Consider the following 18,834-nt stretch of genomic DNA (forward strand, 5'->3'; position numbering starts at 1 on the left):
GAGAATCAAGGCTGGTTAATATATGAGACCTAGAGACAGGCAAAGTATTCATTCATTCGTTCATTCCTTTTCAAGTATTTTCATCAGCTCAAAATACCACAAGATTGCGATAAAATGAAAAGACAGGAAAGAGCCTAAATGATTTGGAATAGGCTTTTTCAAGAGCTTCTTGGAGGCATAGAACTTCAATATACAATTAAATAATATGTTTGTATTGAAATAAATCCGAATACTTTTGGCCGACAGTGGTCAGGGGTAATCGTCAGCAACCAGTAGAGAATTGGAAAGAACGCTGTATATCAACAATCGCATTACAAAGTATGACGTCACCGGAATATCGAATAATCGAAGAAGAGAGATCGCTTAGGCCTAACGTAGCCGACTCCAAGGCGCACAAATGAGAGTGTGAACGGCATCTGCAGGCCACGCGTACGCTTTCATTGAAACACCCTTCTTATCCTAGAACACGTAAATGAGAGTTACGCATACTGACAGTTCTTTTGAACTCTCTACTAGTCGCTGACGATGACCTCGGACAATTTCAATATGAATGTACTATTCAATTTTACAGGGAGCTACCAATCAGAACCAATTTTTGTATTGAAACACAATAGCAGCTGCTGATTAGATTGAAATGTTCATTGTCCAGCCCTAGCCAGGAGAGACGGCGAATGACAAAATGTGTTGACATAAACACAACAGCATAGAGCAAAAAAAATCCCCGTTTCTAAAGACAACTATCATAAAGGAAGAATTATTTGAGGCAGAACGAAACGGTACCGTCTCGCTTTCATTCCTCTCGAATAGCGTTGAATGATGATCGCGGCTCTCTTCTTTTTCTGATACTGTTTCTTTACCAGCCAGCCGCGAATGTGTTTCTGCACCATCACGGCACACGCTCGGAGCTTGTCGGCACGCAGTTTTTCAAGGTAGGCAACCTACACACAAGAGAACATTGCCGCATGTTAAACTGTGTTTTATTCGTAAACAGTGAGACTAGGTTATAGTTTCGATACTGTTTTCCACTGTAGAAGTCTTGGAGCTTTGCTCGGTCGTATCGCAGCATACTAAACATGCAGTATTGAAGCTATATGCTCCATGCCACTACGAATTAATTCATCAATGTCAATAATAGTTTCGACACTGATGCAGAGCTGGCATTATTATATTCTTCGCGGTCGCATAGAAGGCACAAAATCGAATTACTCACATCACAGAGCTTCACTAATGAAATGAATTAAATTGAAGTGAAATAATTTGCTCCAACCGGTGTAAGCAATTCCATATTTAAACTTGGATCAAAAGAAGCACGCTGAAACCGACCTGACCGGCTCTAAAGAAAATCTTTGTCTTGCCGGGTTGATATTTGTCTCTGTCCGATATCAATCTGGCCAGGACATTTTCGCAAGTGTTACGCGGCTTGCCTTTGACGATTTCCTTCGAGCTCATCAGCACTCGATATCTGGAATCGGAAATGTTAGTTACTTGACGACAACAACAACTTCAAGACTCAGATGCAGGGACGGCTAACGAGATAATTTCCTGCAGTTCGATTCATCTCCTGCAGCATTTTCAGGAAAACCAAAAATTAGATTACAATTACCGGCATTTTGCACTAATTAATCTAATTAGACAACTATCTTCTTGGATCAGACTTGTACAAACTACAAATCTAGGCTGTCAACTAGGTATTGTTTTTTTTTGAGTAGTTCTAGTTATGGATTCTGAAAAGCCAGTACTTCTAGTTCTAGCTACGAGTTTTGAATCTGTAACTAGTTCTAGTTCTAGTTACGGATTCTGAAAAGCGAGTGGTTCTAGTTCTAGCTACGAGTTTTAAATAGTAACTAGTTCTAGTTCTAGTTACGGATTCTGAAAAGCGAGTGGTTCTAGTTCTAGCTCAAGTTTTGAATAGTAACTAGTTCTAGTTTTCTAGTAGCGCATCTTGAAAAGCCAGTAGTTTGTACAAGTTCGGCTTGAACGGATCCCTGCTTTTAGTATAAGTTTGTCATCCTCTATCAAAGTGTTATCTTTGGATAAATTATAAGTTCATCCCACACTCACCGATCGTAAAATTCCCCGTATGTCCACCTGGAAGGAAACCCGGCCGCGCTAATCCTGATCGTTTCAAGCACACCGCAAGCTCTCAATTGCTGCACGGCACGCTTGGGTTCAAACCTGATCAAATTGAATCGTCTTCATTAGGATAAGACCCTATTTCGAGATATGTTAGAAATGATGCTTCTCACAGACATCCGAGCTATCAAAAAGTCTTTGCTTAGAAAACTCACGTGAAGGACTGTTTAAAATCATTTGGTTTGATACAGCGGACGTAGTGCGGTGTCGTAGCGTTGAGAGTCGTCATCAGTTTCACCAGAGAGGTTTGAAACTGAAATCGGAAAATATAGAACCGTTTTATTCCCATGCATGCAATTGACTAATATATTGATATTGAAATAAACCCGAATATTTTCGGCTGACACTCGTAATCGTCAGCAACTAGTGGAGAATTAAAAAGAACATTGTTTATCAATAATCGTGTCGCCAAATGCCATCAATACATCACCGCCGTGAATATTGAAGTAATCAAGGCGAAAAGATGTACCTTGTACACTATGTACCTCTGAGTCGACATTTTATCAAAATAGTATGTGCCAACAAAAAGATCAAAAAATAGTACATTGGGCTTATGCTAGAGGTTCTTAAACTACGGTCCACGCCTTAGGGGTGGGATTGTAATTGGGATTGTGAATGTGACTCCCTTTGTCTAGTTATTAGTTATCTCATTATAGGCATGGAGGAGTCTAAATAGAGTACAGCTTGATGTCACTCAGAATACTGGGAAAGGGTCCGTGATCGAAAAAGTTTTAGAACCCCCGGCTTAAGCCATCTGTACGCCTCAATTACTTGAATTTTCATGCCAGTAACACCAGATTTGGTGATACGATTGTTGATAGACAATGTCCTTTCCAATTGTCACTGATTGCAGACGATTACCCCTGACGAGTGTCAGTTGAAAATACCTGGGCTTATTTCAATAGGAATATACTATTCAATTATAGACTGTGCCTCCAAGAGTTTCTTACAAATTGTTATGCATGAAAGTGACATCACCTGATTTCCGACAGTCTTCCGCATTTCTTTACTCGACTTTTTGCCTTTGTTTGCCCCTCCGAGAGAAGTCTGCTTCACCATCCGAACGCCTTGCCTTCCGACACCGGCTTTCACTTCCTTGGAGCCTTCCGCTTTATCGATGAATAACTCACTCACCAGCTCATACTGTACGGGAAATTGTAGATTTAGAAACCGCAGCAAAAGTTCACACTCTATCACTAGAAGTATAAAAAATGTCCATAGCTTGTCAAAGTAATCACTGTTGCTACTGAGGTAGAAGGAACGCCGTAAAACTACACTGAATTACAAGTAGAAGTAGATATTTCCAAGATGTGTGATAACTACATCAAGCCGAAGTACAAAATGAAATGGTCACAGAAGTACTCAGTGTCAAAATGTCGATCTGTAACTGTAACTTTTTTCTGTTCATATTTACGACAATGTTTTATGGTTCAAGTGAGATAAAAACATGTTGCTTAACTGCATCATTTAAAACTGGCTTTCCAGTATAAGCGGTTATCGAGATTAGCAATTTTTGGCTCGTTCGGTGAAATTGCACAGCCACTACAGGGTGCACGAACCTAAAATTATGATAGAAATTATTTATTTGATATTTGTCGCCACATATCAAGACAATTTTTGGAAATTCAATTTTTTATATGGGGGCATAACTGCAATTCTAAGCTTTCAATCATTCGCAGACTAGAAAAAACTGTCGATATTTTTCCATCAACAAGTCGCATTCAAATTGGAAGGTTAATTTGTTAGGTAAGTTCAAACGTGGCATGCAAACCATTAGAAGATGTGTTACAATTCTCCCATATCAAAGATATCAGAAGTACTTGAAAGAGTTATGCGGAGGGCGAAAAGAGATTCAATTTGGTGTCAATAAAGATTTCAAAAGCCTTGCAAAACACAAAACTTGAACTGAGCTCAAATAAAGAGTCGTGCCTAAAAGGGAAATGATAACGACGCGACTAAAACTGAAAGAATATCAACATCGACAATCCGATAGTTTGAGTAATAACATCAAGTTTACACCGTGTCCGATCAAATTGTTGCATCAAAAATCGACCAGGCAGAATGATTGTGACATGTAATTTGTAATTCGAGCTAGCCTCAAAAGTCAATATCATGAAGCTTTTGTTAAACTGTGGGAACATTTTCCGAAACCAGTAAAGCTGAATTGACAGTCAATACCGTGCGAATCAAGTTTCTATTTAGTCAACCAACAAGAATAGCAAAAACTTAGTAAAGATTTCAAGTTTCTAGGGATTAGAAGACAAATACTATTGGTATTGGTATTTCGTCTATCCAGTCCTGATACTTGGAAAATAGGGCGAGAAACTTAAAATTGAGGAAAATTACGATATTATGAATGCAAGCGATTCCATATCACTCGAGAAGAGTTGAAAAAAGTGGGTTGAACCGGATTGAACTGAAAACTGAACAGTGAGCAAAATGACTTAGGAATCGGACTCGAGTCAAAACACTATGACTAGGACTCGACCCTCTTCCAGCTGACTTGGACTCGGACTTGACTCGGTGGTGAATTAAAAAACGACTCGACTTGACTCGAGTCAAAACTGTCTAAGTGAGATTGACTTGTGACACGGAACCTTACGACTTGGTTACAACCCTGGCTGAAGGTTGATCACGACTTCACAGATATACCATTTCCAGTAAATCGAGTCGCTTTGTACTAGCCTACATATTTCGACCAATCGAGATCTCAAGGCTTCCACAGTATAAAATAGTATCGAAGCTATTATTTTCATAGATAAATTAACTCTTAGAGGCAAGGAGCATATAATTTCACTATTCAAAATATCATATTTCATTACGTGACTCAAATCATCAGATTCAGATTCGAATACTCGAATCAATTTGCCCAGCCCTAGTGCCAAGCACACATATGCATCAAAAATAAGAAACCTACCGAAAACAAATCACAGATTAACGGAACACAAAGCAATATCAATATAGATATCGAAGAAATCTCGAGCATATTTTGATTAAAAACATCTATGAAAAGAGTAATGCTGTAGAAGATATGAAATATGTAGTGTGAAAGGTATCAAGCAATTTTAACACCTTGAAGCGATAGAGAAAAGGTGACAGCAGGCATTAAATGCTCATGCATTCACAGTATAGTGCTCCAATATGTGACAATATGTCTCAAACGTGCATGGATTGATGGATGACAAAAAAAAGTCAAAAATCTTTGCCTAAATTTCCAATTCGTCACGTAATCGGACCATGTTTGAACCACAGAAATATAATAGTGGAAGACGCATCCATGAAACCCGTTAGCAAGCACACAATATAATAAGTCCACTGCAGCACATTCAATATGTCAACCAAAATTTTAAAGCCTTTGCGGTAAAATATTAACAACAAAGAATCCACAAGCGGCGGCAGAACAGGCAACTGTGCAAAAATCGTGCATCAAATTAACTTTACCTTCTGCTCCGGTCCAATTTCCAACGAATAGGCAGAAAAAGAAACACCGATTATAATCAATTCATTAATTATGCTCACGAGACAACACAGAACACATATTGTGCAAACCATATTACTCCAGCACACAAATTTCAACAGCTAGAAAATTTTCGGCTTTTACAAATTCGATTACAATTAAAATCAGAGCCGCCTATTTTTTCCAACTTGAACTAGAATTAAAATTATAGCTGCACACTTTTTTCAAAATTAGATCTGATAATAGAATTATAGCTATACTTTTTTTTCAACTAGGTTACAATTAGAATGAATGAGTTTGCGAAAACTTGGAAATGAATCAGGTTCAATCCATATCAAATCAGAATTCGTTTTTGTAAGCAAGCTAGGCTCGTTTGGCGCTATGCCGTTCTCCTGTGGCATTTTCAGCTAAACCAAAAATTAGATTAGAATTAGAATACCTGCATTTGGTTCTATTAAGCCAAATCATACCACTATCTAGTTGTCCAAGTCTGCAGCACACTAACGACATGGTATTTGTAACGAGTAAAATTCACAAAATCAGCAATCAAATTGCAATAAACCAAATCAAGTAACTTACAAGGGCAACGGCGATATTTGATTCACCATGCTAACGTAACGGCTAAAATTTCATGCAATAATGTATCAGATGCAGGGAACATCAGAATTTTCATCACTATAATTGAAGGATATAACAATGAGATGTGTAGGGTTGGGTAAAAGCCAATTCTAATTTCGAGGCTATCAGTGGAAAATCGTATCGAAACCATAATTCCCGTTGATAAATTAGCTCTTAGTGACCAGGAGCGTGTTATTTGGGTACACGAAAATATCATCACTCACAACTCACAGCTCGAATCATTGTGCACAGCCCTAGTGTGTGCAGTTAATCTGTTGATGGTAGTTTGATAGTATAAATATATCGCTTGCGGTTACTAGTTACCGAGTCACACTGTGATGGTTTGTAAAAGATGTATGAGAGCAAACAGTTCAATTTGTTATGTAACGTAACTAGCTATGTACCGTTATTCATGCAAAATGTACATATCTGACCTGGCTTGCTTTGAGAATGTTGAGTTGTTCCTCATGCACAGTGTCGCGGTTCTTGTCCAGGAAGCCTTCAACCTCGTACCTTAATGTGAATCCGTGTTACCAAAATTCAAACTCATACTGTCATCAGACAACTACATAATTCTAGTTTTGTAATTACACTAATATTTATCTAATTAGCGACATGTTTCGATGCCCTCGGTATAATTCTCATCTAATATCTAGTTTTAATGAAGATGCTTCAGGAGAACTGTACAGTGCGAGCCACGCTTGGTGCACAGATATTTGCTACTCTCGCGATTATGGGAAAGAACTCAAGATTTTTCTTGCATTTTGTTCCAATTCGGAAATTAAATCAACATCAAAGCTTTTATGAAATCAGTGATTCTAATTCTGTAATGTTTTGGAAAAAACTGTAGCTATCATTCGAACTCTTAATCTAATTCGGAGAAACTGAAAATTTTCTAGTTGTATAACTAGAGTGCCATGTTGGCTTATGAAAGAAGACTACTCTGGACAAACTGCTAACTTCACCCCATGCCACGAGCACGGCATTCTGGTAAGATTCCTCACGTTTTCTATAAAATGTGATCACACAGAATTGGCGCTAACTGATCACCTGAAATAGAGTTGGGCGACTAGAAAATTTTCAGCTTTTGCGAATTAGATTACAATTAGAGTTACTGAATTCGAAAAAACTTTGAAAATGGTATTCAACTCCGAATTGGAAAGAAAAACATAAGTCCCCTCATATCAAATCAGAGTTGTCACAAGCACGAGAATGGCAAATGTCTGTACAGCAAGCTTGGCTCATTTCGCACTATATAGTTATCCTGTAGCATTTTCTGGGACACCTGAAATTAGATTAGAATTAAAATGAGACCATAGAAACATATCACAAATTAGATTAGAGTTAGAATTTTGCGCTAATCAGTTCAATTAGACAACCAAAATCATCTACTTGTGGTAAGTCTGACCAGAAGGCAAAAGTTTACAGAACATGCTGTCACACACATACTTTACGGCTTACCTGACTTTGTCTGCAAAATGAATGATGACGAAGGCAGTGTTGGAAGTCCGTGGCTTCTCAAAATGTACCGAGCTTTTTAGATGCTTGTCGTAGAGTTTCTGAACCCAGGCGATGTCGCTCCCTTTCGGCATCTAAACCACAGCGAAAAGCTAAGTGAGACAAAATATCCTCTGCCGTCATTCATGTCGATTAGATATATCTGCTTTGCTCCATAAAATAATCTGGTTGTAAATCGCGGGCCGAATTTACCAAGCGGTGACGCAAAACGAAAGAAAAATCACCCGGCACTCGTCGTCTAACAGATCCAAGATTCCGAGTTTCTTTTCGATCAAATCGATGCAAGGCTGGTTGTCTGTGAAATCGATGAATTTCCATTCGATTTTTTCACGGACGTACTCTTCCTGTTCGAGTTTGAAGACGTGCTGCAGAAAAATAATTGCTATTGCTGAATTCTCTTGACACGTGTAGACAATATCTCAAGGACGAAACTTCAGATCAATTCATAATGCTATATATAAGTGCATTTTCACATTGCAAGAATGAAATGTTTTAAAATATCGCTTCCCAAACTTTTTGTATATGCGTGCGATTGTGAGCATTGAAGCTACCTTGCCTCACTTGTTCTATCTTGTTTGATCCAGCGTTATTAGAATACAAAGCAAATTAGGAATCTTAATCACAACATATTTTTGACAATTCAGAAATTGAATAGTATATTCATATTCAATTGAAACCGAATATTTCCGGCTGACACTTGTCAGGGGAAATCGTCAGCAACTAGTAGAGAATTGGAAAGAACATTGTATATCAAGAATAGTATCTCGAAATATGACGTCACCAGCATGAAATGAGATTTCAAATAAGAGAGCGTTCAATGTACTATTTTAAGGTGGTACGCAAACTCCTTTTGTTGACAAAGCTTGGGCTGATGTATTTTGATACAGGCCGACTCCGAGGCACACAGATGAAAGTGTGAGCCGCCCCCTCCCGAAATTCATAGGTTAGGCTACTCGCGTAATACTTGAAATGCCATCACATACCACTAGTTAGGGACCGCTGTTTTAAGACGTAAGATTCATGAACGAACTAGCTTCAGCGTGATCCAGTAATTATTGTTTTCCGCAGCAAAAATGTCAATTTTGTGAATACCAACCTGACAGAACTGCTGTTGAAGTTTCTCGTTCGCGTAATTGATGCAAAACTGTTCAAAACTATTGATCTCAAATGTTTCGAAGCTGAAATTCAAAGAAGGTTAATTCATAACGGTATACTTCGACATAGAATGGCAATAGCTACCATAACACTAATCAACAAAAAAAAAATTCTGGGGTTTTTGAGGTTGCGGATTACGAATATCACATTAGTCTTGTCAGATTGACTCTTTGTAAGAAGATATTTATACCCCTAAAAAAGCATAAAATTACTGTATTTACCCTGCACTAAATAGCTTACAAGCGAAAAACTTACAAAAAACAATTGTGATTCAAAATATATCAATAATATTATATTCCAGCTGATTATTTCAAATTTACAATAGGTGGTTGACGTAAAACAGATTGAATTAATGCCACATTATGTGAGTGTCTAGGTAAATACTTATGTACATGACTGGAGTTTATTTATGTAGATGATATCCGTGAAAATATGTAACTATGATAACCTATTACTCCTAAATATAGCGCTGACTGTGCTGTTGGTATATTTTGATTTAATAGTCTTCTGTGTGTAAAAATAACAAGTAGATTGATTTTCTAAACTTTACAGTACGACTGAGCCGATTTAATATCTAGTCATTACCGCAAAAACGGGAGATTTTGGTCAAAATAGTCCCATGGGTTATCTCCACAGCAAGAGCCAATTTGAGCAAACTAAGGTCATATTCGGAATCAGTGCCCTTCAGAACCCCCAAAACCACTCTTACTTTGTCTGCCTAAAAATATGTGTTGTCCAGTGTAATCAATCGATAATACGGACGCAAATAGCAAGATTTCACCCACCCGTAGATATCCAGCACTCCGATAAACGAATTCTCCTTCTCCGACGCGGTCAAGGCTCGATTCACTTTATCGACAATCCACTCGAACAATTTTTCATAGACGTGCTTGGCAAGAGCGTCCCTTGAGAATGAAGCCTGAAACGAATAAAAAAAACTGCCATTGAATGAAGGAATGAAAACGATAGCGGCCTGATCAGAAGCCTATCTAACTGTTGCTGATTTCACTTGATACCAAACTATGCTTCAGGTGCTTGAAGTTTTGAATGAAGACTATATTTATAATGTATATAATGTAGATTTGGACAACTAGAAAATGTTCATCTTTTCCAGATTTGATTAGATTAGAATTAGAATTATAGCAAAACAGTTTTTGTCAAATTAGATAAAATTAGAATTATGACACTGAATTCGCAAAATCTTAGAAACTGTATCAAATTCCGAATCGGAAACTTATACAACAAAAATGAACTTCGGAGAATTATAGGCATAGCTACAGTTTTTTTTTCAAATTAGATTAGAATTAGAATTAGAATTATAGCTGCACAGGTTTTTACAAATTAGTTAAGAATTAGGATTATGAATACTCAGTTGTTTGCAAATTAGATTAGAATTAGAATGACTGACTTTGCGAAACCTTGTAATTGGAATCCAAGTTCAGTCCATATCAAATGAAAGTTTCATAAGCATGAAAATAGCAAATGTCTGTACAGCATGCTTGGCCTGTTTCGCACCGTACAGTTCTCCTGTAACATTTACAGGAAAACCAAATATTAGACTAGAATTAGAATGAGAGCTTAGAAAGATTTCACAAATTAGATTAGAACAAGACTATCGGCATTTCTCTCCAATTTGTGTAATTAGACAACCAGAATTATCCAATGATCCAATGACCACGGACATTTTTTGTGATACTGCAAAACACAGAATAATAATGAATTAGTGTAAACCACTGAGAAGACATGTCAAATTGGAAATGCACTACAGTACAGCGTGCAGCATGTTTCAACTAATATCGGAACACCCTTTTCCATTCAAAGATATAGTCAATGGTCTGTATTTGCAAACATATATCATGTGTCACATATACATCTGGATAAGCTACAAAAAATCTTAAATCACTCGTTCACTCTATGTTCTATTACTTTTATTACAGGTGTTCTGAAAACGTACATACGGTTGCAGAGAGCCTCACGCATGCAAGGCGTTGTAATTTAACCCCAGACCTTTGTTCCCACTACAAGGAGCAAACATAGCCAGCAAAGTGCAAACACTATATAACACACGGGCAATGTTAGCAATAATGAAAGCACTGTTTGGTTGTATATGGGCAGCGAGATAAGATAATAACGCTGTCAAACCACAGAATATAGATATACATCTGATACTTGTTTGCAGCCTTACTCTGGAAATAAATAAAACTAATTTTCAGAGCTCAAATAGATCTATATTGAGTGATTTGCACTGAATAAAGATTCATCAGGAACCAAAAGATAAAATGCAGACATGGATCCCACGGATAGCAACAAAATATTCGTACCTGGTCTGCTGTGAGTGGTTTTATCAGCACTTCCGCCATGGTTGTGATCTTCCGATTGCAAAACCATTTGGCCATTTGTCCGACCTCGATTCCAAGCAGGCCGCACATCGTCACAAGATGAGGGTCGTCCTCCTGTAAAAAGTATCAATATGCTCGAGCTAATGAGCATGCTACCAATAAAATTAGTAACATAATAACGAATGCTATTCCGATTATTTGTATTGCAGACGAGGCTTCGCGAGACAGAGTTCCAGTTCAATCAAAAAAGTTGCTATCCATTGCTACACCTCAAATGAGGCTTCTTTGCGCACAGAGTTGAAGTTTCAAAATACATGCAGTCAAAAAAGCTGCTTAAAAGGTGCCTAACAATGAAAGAAAGGTTGTCAAGGCCCATATTTTCATTGCAGTGTCGGAATCGTGCCTCAAATCACGCTTCATTGAACAGAGTTCAAGTTTTAAAAAACATTCAATCAAGACAACTGCTAAAAAGTGCTCAAAAATAAAACAAAGATAGTCTAGGCCAGAATTTTCATTGTGGTGTCTGTATTCCGCCTCAAATAAGGCTTATTGGGACAGAGTTCAAGTTTCAAGAAAACTTCAATCAAGAAAGTTGCTAAAAAAGTACCTAAAAATAAAACAAAATGGGTCTAGGCCAGTACTGATCTTTACATTGTTCATGAAAGCTAAACTGAGTGATATACATCAAAGTAAAAAAAAAAATAGTGTGAATTAAATTGTAGCATTTTCATTCAACAATTTAATAAATCTGGTAAATCACTAAAGAGGGTAGCATTTCATATCGGGAGATCACACCACCGCGATATCAAATGTTGTTTCTGCGGGATTCCCAAATTGACATCTGCTCACACAGATGCACCTAGATAGACTTCAAGTGTTCTTATCCACAATGAAGCCTGAAAGGCTCCAATGACCCTGTATTGTACTACGCATCGAATGTTAAATCAGGACGTGAGTACCGTATACAAAATCAACCATCCACAACACAGGGCGTGGATCACAAATGACATGTGTCGAGATATAGTGAAATACTGGACTGTGTCTAAAGAATATCCGAGTATTTTGAACCTAACCATTTGATTTAACCTATAAGAAAAGAAATTCTTTCCAACAAACCAAGTCATTCGGACAATACTCTAAATTTGTTGGTAGCATGCTATGTATATACAATGTATTATACATACATGCACCATATAGTCGCAATGAAATTTTTCAAATACATAGAAAATACTCATTTTTTCCGGCTATATCTCGGTCATGTTTATGCTTATCTCATTTTTTCAAAGTTAATCATGGCCGTGATATGGGCGAAAGAAAATCAAAACTTTGCATTAAGTTAATTTTCTATAAATCTGTAAAATGGAAATGAGCTACTTTGATTACACAGCGACGATAGATATCTACTTTGCTAAGTTACTTACTGGGGTAGTCAGACCTTCCATTACCCCGATTACCCCTGACGAGTGTCAGCCAAAAATATTCGGGATCATTTCAATATGAATATACTATTCAACGTTCCATTTTATAATTGAAAAATATATTCAAGTTCAAATAAACCCGAATATTTCCGGCTGATACATGTCATCGGGTAATTGTCATCAACTAGTAGAGATTTCAAAACAACATACCAACAATGCTATCACAAAATATGACGTCATGTATAATTGTTACCAGTACCTCGACTCGACAGGAATCCGTTCGTTCGTCCTCGATGATCTCAATATTTCCCATATGAAGAATCGCAGATAATATGCGAAACATCAACGATTGGTACTTTGTACTGACGCCTGTTAAAAAGATAGACGTATAAGTATACAACAGTTATGTCTGCTATTCAAAAGAACGTGAAAACCAGAGTAGGAAGACTTGAAAATTTTAAGCATTTCCAAATTAGATTGAAACTACAATAACAGCTACAGTTTTCATTTGAAATTTGATTAGGATTAGAATCACTGAATTCGCGAAGACTCGGAAAGTGAATCAAGTTCCAAATTGAGAAGAAACACAACAAAAATCAAGTTCAGTTCATAACAAAACAGAGTTCATTCCCGGAAGCAAGAGAATGCCGGATGTGTGCACACAAGACCTTGGCCCGTTTCCCGCGATACAGTTCCCCTTTAGCATTTTCAGCTAATCCAGAGATCAGATTAGCAAGAAAATGAGGGCATGGAAAAATTTCACAAATTAAATTGGAATTGGATTACCGGAATGTCGATCCAAGGTTGCAATGACTCGAGTCATGAGTCCGACTAGAGTCACGAAACTGTTGGGACTGAGGAAAATTACTATATCATGAATGCGAGCCATTCTACATCACTCGAGCAAAAAGTGGGTTGGATCGAATTGAACTGCAAACTGAACGGTGAACATAATGGACTCGGACTCAAGTCAAAACACAATGACTCGGACTTGACTCGGTGGTAAATTGAAAATGACTCGACTTGACTCGAGTCAAAACTAAAAGTGAGATTGACATTAGACTCGGATCCTTGTGACTTGGTTGCAAGCCTGTTTCGAACTAATCGGTTTAATTACACAGTTAGAAGAATTACATAGTTGTCGAATTCTGGCAAGAACGTACCGAGCAATGTGAGTGCGTGGACAGTCTCTTGAAACTCCTTTTGGTCGTCAACATTCTCGATGGAGGTACAGTTGCCGACGCGGGTGTACTCAAAATTTTCAGCGGGCACTAAAAAAAAGCATTTGATTCAAACCTTGTTCAAACACTTTGGTCAAGCATTCTGTAAATATTTATTGACATCAGACTTGCACAAATGACTGGCTTTTCAAAATGTACAACTAGAATTAGAGCTAGAGCTACTCGCTCGTCGAAACTTGCAACTAGAACTAGAACAGGGACTAACTACCTTCAAGAATGCACAACCAACTAACTAAAACACAATTGCATTTTTAAAATCCCAAAGTAGAACTAGAACTAGACTAGATGAACCAATCACTCTTCAAAATATGCAACCAGTAGAAATATACTCGCGTCGGAACATCCGCAACTAGAATTAGAACTACTCAAAAAACAGTGGGTAGTTGACCGTTGTCTAACTAATTTGGTATTTTGCTAAAGTCTGATTGACATTTCTCAAACGTTGCAAAGGGCTATCAGATACTTACGTAACTTGAGAGGTTTGAATTGAGGTAAATCGGCACACGCGCACAGTTGATAGAATATATGATAATTTCTCTCGTCTGGAGCCTGAAATAGATTTAACACCCGCTCAGATGAATGAATCAGAAAACAAAATCCAGAATTGAACGTAAAAGTACAGAGAAACTTGCTGGGTATCGTCAAAGCGTCACAGAAGAGATATCACGGTCACATTTCTTTGTACACGGCAAGGTTGTAATGACTCGAGTCGGAGTTGAGTCGCCATTTTTCCGTCAAAAATGGGAAATGACTCGACTTGAAGTCATTGCGAATGACTCGACACATTCTATATGACCTATTCAAGTCTCAATATGAGTACCGATAATAAACGAAAAGTAGGCCCCGAAACTGTCTGTTATGTTTGAATAAACATTAAACATGCTTATAGCGAGAAAAATGAAAATATTATAAATCCGATTGCCTTCAATACCATCCAAAAGTTTCACAGAAGCAAGTTGGACCTGACTTGATCTCAATACTGAACAGTGAACACTATGACTTGGACTCGGACTCAAATCTTAACACGATGACTCGGACTCGAACGCTTGCACCAGGACTTGAACTCGGACTCAACTCCAGTAAAAACTATATTTTAAGTCAAATTGACTTGCGACTCGGAACCTTGCGACTTGGGCACAACCCTGTTACAATATGAAAAAAAGCATCCCATATCGTTCTGATTATTACTAATTCATGAAGATATGATAGAAGTATCGTGTGTCATAATATGAGCAATAGCATCATTCAGGGGAAATCATGAATCATTATTACACTACCTGCGACACAACTCTCGACTTTTCAAGTAGATATGTTCTCATATGTGCTCCGATGATATGAAACTTTTTGTTGAAACTGATCTGAATATATTTCCCGAATCGGCTGCTGTTGTCATTTCGTGTTGTCTTAGCGTTACCGATCGCCTGGAAAGAAAGAAAGCCAACATCAACTCATGGGTGGAAATTACATATTTTCTAAGCATATTCATTCCCAGTTGGAGACAGTAACGTCCTTTCAATGTACTCAAATTAGATCAAAGAAGTATGTGAGGATTAGGGCTGAGCACAATGATTCGAGTACTCTAATCTGAATCGAGTATTAATTCTAATGATCCGAGTCAAGTCGTGGGAGATGATTCTTTGGAGTGTTGAAATGATACACTTTTTGCCACCAAGAGTACATTCGATACTACTTTTCCACTGTTGGAGCCTTAAAACCTCGACTGCTCGCATCACAGCATGTGAAACATGTCGTGCAAAGCTACCCACGTTAGTGGAAATGACATATCTGTGAAGTCACGATAAACCCACAGCATTGTCACAAAGTGCAATGAAATAGGTATGGCCGAAAAAATACAAAATTATCTTTGATGTCATGCAGAATTGGCATTTTATTCTTCGAGTTCGCATGTAAGGTACATATTTCAACTTTTAACGTCATTCACACTGTCATGATGTCGTCATGAGTGATACTCGGAATGCTCAACTGGATTCAGAATTGGATCACTAAATTCTCGATTCTGCGCAGCCCTCGTCATGATTTACATGAAGTTCATGGCCTTGCACATTAATACCGGGAAAGGAAATAAGATACACAACGCAGCATCACAGTATTCATGGTCTCTGCAGTTGAATTTCCGTTACAAATAAGCTTCATCAAATTGTCATTTGAAAGGCCTTTATAACCAGTAAGTCTTTGTTGAACTTGTGACCTAACCAAAGACAAGGTAAATATGAGCAAATCAGTGGCGTATGGCGAAATTAACGTATCCATTTGCGATAACTACATGCCTACATCCAATTTAACCTAAAAGGGACCAAAACCTGAACAGCGTTTTTGTGAAAGTATTCAAGATGTTAGGTATAGTAGATCTAGCCTAGAGTAGGCCTATGTTCTTGTATGCTGAAATGCATAGCCTAATGTAGAAGATATGCAACTCGTGAGTGCCTGCAAGACAAGCCCGGAATCTAGGGTCCTTCTGACAGTAACATAATCTAAAGCAAGCTCTCGTGACAGAATCTAGGGTCATACGCCAATGCGATCAATAACAGTCCCTACATCAGTCGAGAAGGCCAGTTTTCCGCAAGCCATGATCTTTAATTATTCAACATATACAGATTCTTTACGAGATACTGGAAACTAGTCACAATTATCCAAAAATTAGTCCTCCAATTCAAAGAGAGAGACTGCACATTTGCAGCTTCCAGTGGACATCATAGTTGACAACGAAGAAGGACTCTATTTGACAATGTGATCAACACAGAATTTCATTTCTAATCACCACAAAGGACAATTTTAGGATTGAAAATACCGATGTAGAAATATTACAACTGCAAGTCAACTAACAACGCGATGAAAACGTCGACATAAAACCGGGAAGCTTTTCTCTTTGTTGCGAAACGAGATTTATTACATGTTTGTCTTGTGGGTGAGGTTTAGTGCCTGCTTCATGCATTTGTGTGAATTAGAAATAACCATTGGCTCATCGCTTGTGATCACGATGACCGCATAACATTAAAAACAACGCTTCTAACATGTTTGAGCAAAAGCAGAGTCAGCAGTCAGAGATACAGCAGCAAATGTGCCCTCAAAGTTCAAACTGCTTAGAGAGTAGGAAATCGAAAAAAATATCGCAACTGAAAGAGGACTAGTGTTCAACCTATACCATAATATACAATTGAATTATATATGGATATTGAATTGTATATAGGCCTATTGAAGTTCTGTATCTCCAAGAGTCTCTCAACTATAAATTGCTATGAATCAGGATATGATATTCTGGGATATGAAAGGCCTGAAGGCTATGATTTGTCATCAAATACCGCCCAATCCATTACGACATAATCGGTGGTGAATTGTGAATGTCATTGCATAAACTAAAATGCGCCTAATTCAATACAACACATGACGAACGTTTATTGAATTACAATTCCATTAATGATGATATTCATGGCTGAGTAATCAGGTGACAGCGACACTGCCATGAGCGCATTAACTGAACATATCACAAAAGTAGGTGTCTGACAAAAACTGATCATGACAGGTAGAGCATGATATACAGTTACATGAGATTGCATCAATGGTAAAAATGATGAAACGAGCTTTAAAACCAAATATTTCAATTGATAACCCCTTTTCTGTACTTTTCTGCTGATTTGACTCGTAATCAGAGCTGGTCACAACAATTCCGGTACTTAAGTATGAACATCTCAATCGGTCATATCGCAGCATACAAAACATATAATACGAAGCTATGCATGTTAGTGGGAATCATGTCTTTGTGAAGTCGCGATCAATCCACAGCATTGTCAAAGTGCAATGAAATAGGTATGGTCGAAATAATGTCAAGTTCTTATTATCTGATGTAATGTAGAACTGGCATATATTCCTTGTGGTTACATAAAAGGTACAACTTGAACTTTTCACACCATCCATACTGTGACCTCATGACGAGCGATACTCGAATACTCGATTCAGAGTCAAATCACTGCGGTATCAGTACCGGTACACGATTTTGCCCAGCCCAGCTTGCAAAAAATCACATGCTCACCTCCATGATGGGATTCGATGCCAACACCTTTTTTTCGACCTGCGACTCCATACTCGAACCGCCAACAGTTGCGAAATATCTCATTGTATACTTTGCGGACACTGTCTTTCCAGCACCGGATTCTCCGGTTACAATAATCGACTGATTTTTATTCTCCCTGTAAAAACAAAGACAACTATCGTGAAACTGCATAGATCATGGATTTCAAAAACAGGTTCATATGGAACAACATATTCGTATCGAAATAACATGTTTGGCTGACACTCACCAGGGGTAATCGTCAGCAATTAGTAGTGAATTCAAAAGAACATAACACAAAACACAAAATATGACCTGGCCGGCATGAGATTTCAAATAATCAAGGCGAAAGGATCGCAGATTACATGATAGTCATATTGAAAAAAAAAACTACAATTAGCACCTTGTCATTTGCTTGAAGGCCTCCTCCGCAATAGCAAAGATGTGCGGGTCCATTTCGCCCATGTTATGACCGGAATACAACTGTATGAAATCGTTCGAATAGATGGAAAGATCTTCATATGGATTGATAGCCACGAGAACGATTCCTAAACAAAAACAAATAATATTACAACAAGAAATGAAAAACTCATTATTTGAAAATACTGTTGGAGGTACAGCATCTCAATATACAATTGAAAAATATATTCATATTGAAATAAACAGGAGTCTTTTTGGCTGACACTCGTCAGCGGTAATCGTGAGCAGCTAGTAGTGAATTGAAAATAACATTCTATATTCAATTGAAAACCCATTGCGTATATAAGTGGAAATAGAACTAGACATGGTTTGATAATTAGCAACAAAACTAAATTTAAAAAGTTTGGGTACCAGAGCCACCCATTCCCCCAGTTGAATTTTGCAAGTTATCAAAACACAACAATTGCAT

At 37.8% G+C, this 18,834-nt stretch overlaps 1 protein-coding gene across 2 annotated transcripts in view; it reads right to left on the minus strand.

The window, feature by feature from the left end:
• LOC145457801 (unconventional myosin-Va-like) overlaps nt 1-18,834 on the minus strand; it is a 37,364-nt gene that overhangs the window by 14,846 nt on the left and 3,684 nt on the right. Inside the window, exons 4-20 of one of the 2 annotated variants that reach the window (XM_080336093.1) lie at nt 18,349-18,493; nt 17,928-18,084; nt 15,157-15,300; nt 14,347-14,428; nt 13,802-13,909; nt 12,898-13,007; nt 11,203-11,334; nt 9,667-9,800; nt 8,823-8,904; nt 7,951-8,091; nt 7,670-7,800; nt 6,643-6,721; nt 3,112-3,276; nt 2,289-2,386; nt 2,062-2,175; nt 1,324-1,462; nt 781-938 (exon numbers count right to left, since the gene is read on the minus strand). In XM_080336093.1, coding sequence (XP_080192219.1) covers nt 781-938; nt 1,324-1,462; nt 2,062-2,175; nt 2,289-2,386; nt 3,112-3,276; nt 6,643-6,721; nt 7,670-7,800; nt 7,951-8,091; nt 8,823-8,904; nt 9,667-9,800; nt 11,203-11,334; nt 12,898-13,007; nt 13,802-13,909; nt 14,347-14,428; nt 15,157-15,300; nt 17,928-18,084; nt 18,349-18,493 — 2,119 coding nt within the window. Of the gene's footprint in view, nt 1-780; nt 939-1,323; nt 1,463-2,061; nt 2,176-2,288; nt 2,387-3,111; nt 3,277-6,633; nt 6,722-7,669; nt 7,801-7,950; nt 8,092-8,822; nt 8,905-9,666; nt 9,801-11,202; nt 11,335-12,897; nt 13,008-13,801; nt 13,910-14,346; nt 14,429-15,156; nt 15,301-17,927; nt 18,085-18,348; nt 18,494-18,834 lie in introns of both variants that reach the window. The other variant, XM_080336092.1, reaches the window with a different exon arrangement.

Source organism: Botryllus schlosseri, chromosome 15 (assembly GCF_051294905.1).
Source record: "Botryllus schlosseri isolate E-star chromosome 15, Bs_hap1, whole genome shotgun sequence".
NCBI lineage: Eukaryota > Metazoa > Chordata > Ascidiacea > Stolidobranchia > Styelidae > Botryllus > Botryllus schlosseri.